We start from the raw sequence: 6,878 nt of genomic DNA, 5'->3' as shown, positions 1-6,878 counted from the left end.
AAAAAAAACTGATTTTCTGAAGAGCAAGAAAATGCAGAGAGGAATTGGTTTCATCAAAACCACTGATTCCCATGCAACACGCGTCTTTATATCACCATAACAGCTATCCCACTTCACCACTCTGGCCTAGCTCTCTCCACCTCACTCTCACTCTTTCCTTTCCTCTCTCTCTCCCCATGACTATTTTTCAGAACTGTTAAAAGGTGAAAAGAAGGGGGGAAAAAGAAAAAGAAAAACCCGATCTTTAGTGGGAAGCAAAGAAAAAAATTTCTCTGACTCTGATCACCCCACTTAGGCGAAAAAGAGAGGGAGCAAAAGGATTAGGGAGCAGAGTCTTTTTGTTCTCTAATTTGGGAGTTTTGGGATTTTTTTTTTTCCGTTTCTTTTGTTTTTTGAGCTTTTGTCTTGTAGAGAAGTCTTGAATCTACATGAGGAAAAGAAACCATTTTTGCTGAGATAATAATACTATATCGAGTTGGAAGATACAGACAAAAAAGGAGTGCTAAAAAGCAAACAAAAAATGAAAAAGATGTGAAGAAGTTCTTAAAAAGGGGTTTGTGTAAATTTTTTTGTTTGCATGTATCGGTGTCTGGTGTTGATGATGACTATTGAGGTTGGCTTTGCATGTCGGTATTTGAGAGCTGAGTGATTCTTGGTGAGAGGTTTAGGACTTTTTACTCGACCAAAATAAGAGAGCAATAGCGTGAAAATCGGGGAAAAAGTTCCAGACTTTCTGATTTCTCTCTTTCTTTTGCATTCTTTCTTTCTCAGTCTACGGACATGGAAGTTATTCAGGTCTAGAATCCGATATAGAAATGCATCTTTTTTAATGCTTCCTTGGCTTCCTCAAGAGGGATTTTTCTTTTAGTCCAAAAAATTTAATCTTTCTTTAGTTCTTGCTGCAAAAAAGCAGTCTTTATCCCGTGTTTATCACAGCAATCAAATTGTGATTTCTGACTAAAGCTCTTGACTTTTTGCTGGTGAGTAATTTGTTCTATCAATTTTGTGTTCTGGATTCAAGTTTTGACAGCAGGAAGTTGAAAATTTTGGTTTGATATTTGATTCAGACAACTTATGCTGAGAAAAAGATCTAGGTCAAGGGACTGTAAACAAGCTCTAATGGCGGATTGTGGTGGTTTGTCATCTCCCAGTGAGACTCAGAGAAGGCCCATTTTTTCTTCTTTATTTAGTTCACCTAGGCTGTTTACTGGTTTTGCCTCCAAGGGGTTGACTGATTCTGAGTCTTTGATGAGCCCAACTTCAATTCTTGATAGCAAACCATTTTCTGCATTAAGGAATCCTTTCTGGTCTGACTCGAGCACTCCCAGAACCCCGAAAACAGAAAATAGGCTTCAATTGGAAAAGCTGGAGTCAAGAGGTGTTGGTCTTGGCCTTGTTGATGCTTTAACTGATGAGAAAGCTGATTCAAATGCGTGTAAACCCGAGAACAGAAAGGTTATCTTTGGTTCACAGTTAAAGATTCAGATTCCTCCCCTGCCTCCCTCTGCTGTTATTTCCCCTGTTGATTCACCAAAATCCCCTGCTGATTTTGGTATCAAGACTAGGAATTCTGTAGTGGGATCAGTCTCACCCGGATTGTCACCATCTTCTGTGAGGAAATCTCCATTTGGGTCCTCAAATTCTGGTCTGGAAAACTCAAATTCGCCAAGGGTTTTCAGTGGCCTTTCTATCAGTGAAATGGAGCGCTCTGAGGACTATACTTGTGTGATCTCTTACGGACCAAATCCAAGGACTACTCATATATTTGATGATTGCATTGTTGAGAGCTGGTCGGGTCCTGTTCAAATCTCTTCTTCAAGAGGACAGAATGGATTTTTCATCAACCGCTCATTGAGCTATCCCTCTGAGAGTTTTCTAAGTTTTTGCTGCACTTGCAAGAAGAATCTTGGGCAAGGGAAAGACATCTACATGTACAGGTTAGCTCAAATTAGCTTTCTTGATTATTGTCATTATTATTATTATTACTATCTGTTTTTGGTTTGTAGACTTCTTATTGCATGAAAATAATCCGGATGGAATCTTTTTTTAAAGTCCATTTGATTTTCATTATTGGAATGTTAATATGTGCCAAATGCATACCCTCACTAAGAATATTGTACTAGTTTTTTTCTCTGCTTCTACTGACAAGATTATGAATTCTAGGCTAGGGAGAATATAAACTATTGATATTTCTTCCATGAACGGCTTGTTACGACATATGTTTAGGTAGTAATAAATAAACAATTGGTGCTTCTTCCATGAATATTTTGTTACTAAAGATAAAGAAGATGATTAGTCTTTCTTGCTCTCCATAACCATATAGTTTATTGTTTTTGCTATTATTTCTGATTTTTCTTGTATCTTTTATTCACGCAGTAAGTTGTCAGGCCACAGTTAATTCTTTATAATTCTTTCAATATTCTCTTGTTTCAGAGGGGAGAAGGCATTTTGCAGTAGTGAGTGCAGGGACAAAGAAATAATGTTGGAGAAAGCAAGGAAAATACCAGAGTGTGATGATGTCTATGGTATTTCCTCATCATGACAGATCTCCATGGCCTTCATAAAGCTAATAAACACACCATCAGATTTCACCGACATGGCTTCACTCTTTTAGCTAGAAGAATTGAGTTTACGTTTTTCTATATGCATCAAAGACAGATTAAGGCACAAAGTATTGTTCTTGTATCAGTATAAATTTAGATTTTCTGAAGTCTGTTTTTTGATGTTTTCCTTTGCCATTTTATGCTTGGTTTTAGATGTTATGTGTTACAGTTTCTCCTTGTTAACCTGGCAGGGGGCTGCCAGGCTGAGGTATTGTAGAGTTGATTTTGTTGAAAAAGCCAAAAAAAAAAGAAAAAAAAATGTAGGTGATTGCTGTGTCTACAGTTTGTAACTTTTGAAAGTTGGATATGAATGATGATGATGATGATGTTGAAAGATCAAAACTTCCATTAATTTTTGTTCAGTAGTGAGCATATATTAATGGTCTCATAATTAAGCACAGATCATCAGGGCCAATGACATCAGTTGAGTAGATTCTTTTTCTTTCTTTTTAGCACGTCTTTTTCAACATCTCTTGATGTCAAAAGATCATTTACCTCGGCCATTATCTAATACAAGGATGTTGCTGCGGTATGTTTACATGTCAAAACAGAGGTGTGGAAAGTTAATGGAAAAGACATTCAAGCATTTTGGGCCACAAACGGTAGGGGAAGTGTGTTGGGCGGGCACGTGGAAAGGGCTTTTGTGACGTGCAACCGGAAGATCTATTGGGGGTTGAAGGGGACTCCAGCCGGGCATGTGAAATGTGGAGGGGCCGAAATGAAGCAACCGGGAAAGTGAGGGTTTGTACGCGAAAGTAGGGCATGGAAAAAAGGCGCGAAGCTTACTGGATAAGCTAAAGAGTGCAGGCGTATTAGAAAGGAAAAAGCGCCAAAAGCTGAGCAGGAGGAATAGCAGAAGATAGGGATTTGTTATGGAGCTGGCGGCGGAAATAGATGCTTCGGATATGCAGTGGGACAGTGAAGGAGAAAGCGAAAATGTAGTATCGCCGATGCATGAGAGTGGAACACCTTCGAATTTTAAAAGTTGCAGCAGTGAACGGAAGGCCATTCGTCGGACGGCGGAAACAATGGTAGTATCGCTGATGCATGAGAGTGGAACACCTTCGAATTATAAAAGTTGCAGCAGTGAAAGGAAGGGCATTCGTCGGACGGCGGAAACAATGGTAAGCCACTCAACTCATTCCGTGAAGAATATGGTGGATTGGATCTCGGATGAGCAGCGGCAGGCTGTCAGAGAGTTTGGATTCGGGTCAATTTTGAATGTGAAGGGAGTAGAGGTTGACGAAGAGATGTTGAAGTGGCTGCTGGATAACTTTGATGTAGATCGGAGGACACTGAACGTTCATGGGTACTGTCTACAGGTGACAGCCGAGGATGTGGAATGTGTACTTGGTTTGAGCAGCCGTGGGAAAGATATTGAAAGCGAAAAGCGAAGGCAAGAGATGGATACAGAGTTGGAAAGAGAATTGAATATCAGAATAAATAGCGGTGAAATTGTAGTGGAGGAATTGAGGCACAGTATATGTAGTTTGCATAACGAAGGCTTAGAATTCAAAGTGAAGTTCGTATTGTTTGTTGTTGGTAGGTTGTTAGCACCAAGTTTGGATGACAAAGTGAGCCGGGCTCTGGTGGCTGTAGTGGCTACAGAGGAGAATATGGAAAATTTGAACTGGTCGGAATTCATACTTGACAATTTGGTGAAGAGCATCCGTGATAGAGACGGCAACGGAATAGCGGGATGTGCACTTTTCTTGATGGTATAAGAAAGACGCACCATTTTGTATTAGAGATAGGAATTGCTGGAATAATGAAATTAAACTTTGATAGAAAAGACCCGTAAATGATGGTAGGCGTTTTTGTCCGTGCAGATTTACTATCTGGAACGATTCTATATCGAGGGTGAGGACGAGTTTCGCAAGTTCCAGCCGAGAGGGCCGAGGCTAAGATTTTGGGGAAGGTACGAGATTAATGAAAGCGTGCGAATATTGAGGAGGAATCACATATTTGAGGGGGAACAGGTAATGTAAAATCCTTTCGTGTGAATTGTTGTTGAAATTGCAATCTGCATTTTGTGACGTTACTAGTAGTACAAAACTGAAGGGTTGTAGTGACAGGGCAATGTGCAGTTTTACAATAACATAAGCTGTAGAGAAGACATTGATAGAAGACTGATTGAAATTGAATGTGGTAATAAAGATGTGAAGGATAGTATTGGTAGAATGGAAGCAATGATTGAATGTCGTTTTGAAAGGCTGAGGAGCATGTATGAAAGTGTGATGAACGTGTGCAAAACAAACCGGGCACTTGGTGTGGAGGGTGGGCAGAAGGACGATTGGCGCGGTAATGTTAAAAGAGGGAGTGAGTTACATAAATTTAGTCCTACAACGCCAGATTTTAGGTCCAAAAGCAGGAGTGAAAATGATAGAGTGACTACGAATAGTACTGTAATGGGTGAAAAGAGTGCATCGAAAATTACAAAGTGGAGGAGTAGAAAGAGACTAAGGATGGACAATACGGAGAAGCCTGTGGGGGAAGACAAACAAAACAGAAGGCAAGGTAAAAGAATAAAGGTATGCATCGGTTTGTGCCAAGGTATTTGTAGCATTAGAAAAGTAAAGTATAAATTGTAGTTTTATGTACAGATGGATAGCAGTGTGATGAACAAGTGTCAAACGAAGATCGTTGCTTTATTGGCAAAGGTGAGTATTCCAACGTTCCAGAATTACTAAAGTATGGGAAATTATAGACAATGAAAGATGACATATTTTTGTGGTAGCAGGAAACGAGGCTGGCATCTATCGGGGAAAAATTGAGTGAGGGACGAGCAAAAATACTGAAGTTCTTGTTTGACACTCAGCTGTCGCAAGGGTATGTACTGGAACATGGATTTGTTAAATCAACAGTTCTATTTTGTTTTATCCTTTATTTGAAATTGCAATGGGAAAGGGGACAGAAAAGTATTTGCAATTATAAGGTTGACTGAATATGTAGTATGATTATCCCCATAGGGGAGAGGGCATAGGAACGAAAAGCTTCGAAGCAGTTAAAATTGGTTTACAAGTGAGCATAAAACTTACAATTTGTGTGCTGTCAATCATGCCACCTTATATAAAAAGCAAGGGTAGGTAACATGGTTGCATATAGAATAAAAGGTGAGTATTCCAGAAGTTTGAGAATGGAAGTACAATGATAACTGAATGACCCTTATGGTGAGTACATAACCGCCTTAGGCTAACTGAATGACCGTAAGGACCGATTGGGTCATTGAAACCGTGATTGCTGGTTGTATTAGTGAGGAAGAGCGAACCTACTCTGGCCGTTTTAACTCGAGTGATTGAAAATGATGATATCAAGTTTGTAGATTATGAAACTGTAATACACATAGGGAAAAGATTAATGTACGCTGTTGTAATGACAGGGAAGTACTGGTGTCAATTAAGGGGCAGACAGCAAGTCGGGATGCAATGGGGTCCTTGCTTCCTGAAAAACCCATGGCATGTGATGTGAGTAAATTGAGGGATTGAAATTGGGTGGTGTTGTGTGGACTGTTTCATGGAGGACGAAGTGATGTGAGTTGAGTTTGGTGCAGATAATCAATTGCTATTGTGCGATGAAAACAGCAAGGCAGCAAAGGCGTCTTGACGATCATTCAATGCGATGGTGGTTCATGCCAACTTGGTTTCAGGTACAAGTGTTCGGCCAAAGTTGGGGGGTGTGAGTACGTACATTAATATTAAAATGTCATATTTGACTGTCGTGTTGTAGCAAGAGATTTTGGAGTTCAACAAATCAGCAGACGAGCTGTACTGTACATATCTACAGGAATGTAAAGTAGGAGGTAATATAAAAAAGTGTGAGAAGGTACGAGCAGCTACTCTGTTATGTAGCAAAATGGAATAGATACAGATGCCATGATGATGACTAACTAACCGCTGCTATGCTTCAGATATTCGTGCCAATGTGGCACGATGAGCATTGGTATATGTGTGTGGTGGACATGGGAAGCGAAGAAGTATTAATTTATGATTCAATGAGAGGAGACGAGCAAACGGATATGAATAGGCGCAGCTCCGTGGAGACAGTGGTAAACTAAGTCGGTTTGTCAAACATTTCATGAACACGACCATCACCTTTACAATTGGTGGCAGTAAACTTAAAATTGCATATGTTTTTCTTGTATGGCCGTCAGATTGAAAGGTTGGAAGCAGCGCTGACTTATGGTTTGGAGGGGCAGTATTCGTCATGCCTTTGGCTGTACAAAATAAAAGCTGCAGCCACATGTCCACAGCAACGGAATGCGTAAGTTGCACCTGC

The 6,878-nt window shown here is 40.0% G+C and overlaps 2 protein-coding genes across 3 annotated transcripts; both read left to right on the top strand.

Moving 5' to 3' along the window:
• The first annotated feature begins 158 nt into the window (after positions 1-158).
• On the top strand, positions 159-2,937 carry LOC113767084 (FCS-Like Zinc finger 8). Of its 2 annotated transcripts, none has more exons than XM_027311258.1 (3): positions 159-980; positions 1,095-1,937; positions 2,434-2,937. In XM_027311258.1, the coding sequence occupies exons 2-3, from the start codon at positions 1,120-1,122 to the stop codon at positions 2,540-2,542; spliced, it is 927 nt and encodes a 308-aa protein (XP_027167059.1). In that variant the 5' UTR covers positions 159-980; positions 1,095-1,119; the 3' UTR covers positions 2,543-2,937. The 2 variants fall into 2 exon arrangements, with proteins under 2 accessions (XP_027167059.1, XP_027167058.1); XM_027311257.1 differs by having other exon boundaries at positions 1,068-1,937.
• A 2,020-nt stretch (positions 2,938-4,957) lies between these two features.
• Positions 4,958-6,657, top strand: LOC113764994. The gene is made up of 6 exons (XM_027309043.1): positions 4,958-5,263; positions 5,344-5,432; positions 5,983-6,067; positions 6,154-6,249; positions 6,330-6,425; positions 6,511-6,657. Exons 1-6 carry the CDS (start codon positions 5,207-5,209, stop codon positions 6,655-6,657), a joined length of 570 nt encoding a protein of 189 aa, XP_027164844.1. The 5' UTR covers positions 4,958-5,206.
• The last annotated feature ends 221 nt before the right edge of the window (positions 6,658-6,878 follow it).

This window comes from Coffea eugenioides, chromosome 3, assembly GCF_003713205.1.
Source record: "Coffea eugenioides isolate CCC68of chromosome 3, Ceug_1.0, whole genome shotgun sequence".
In the NCBI taxonomy this organism is placed as follows: Eukaryota; Viridiplantae; Streptophyta; class Magnoliopsida; order Gentianales; family Rubiaceae; genus Coffea; species Coffea eugenioides.
This window is presented reverse-complemented; position numbering and strand designations above follow the sequence as displayed.

Coding starts and splice junctions, on each gene's coding strand:
- LOC113767084 (XM_027311257.1), top strand. CDS start 1,075: ATGCTGAGAAAAAGATCTAGGTCAAGGGACTGTAAACAAGCTCTAATG. Junction 1,938..2,433: donor AAAGACATCTACATGTACAG/GTTAGCTCAAAT, acceptor CTCTTGTTTCAG/AGGGGAGAAGGCATTTTGCA.
- LOC113764994 (XM_027309043.1), top strand. CDS start 5,207: ATGGATAGCAGTGTGATGAACAAGTGTCAAACGAAGATCGTTGCTTTA. Junction 5,264..5,343: donor TCGTTGCTTTATTGGCAAAG/GTGAGTATTCCA, acceptor TTGTGGTAGCAG/GAAACGAGGCTGGCATCTAT. Junction 6,250..6,329: donor TCATGCCAACTTGGTTTCAG/GTACAAGTGTTC, acceptor GTCGTGTTGTAG/CAAGAGATTTTGGAGTTCAA.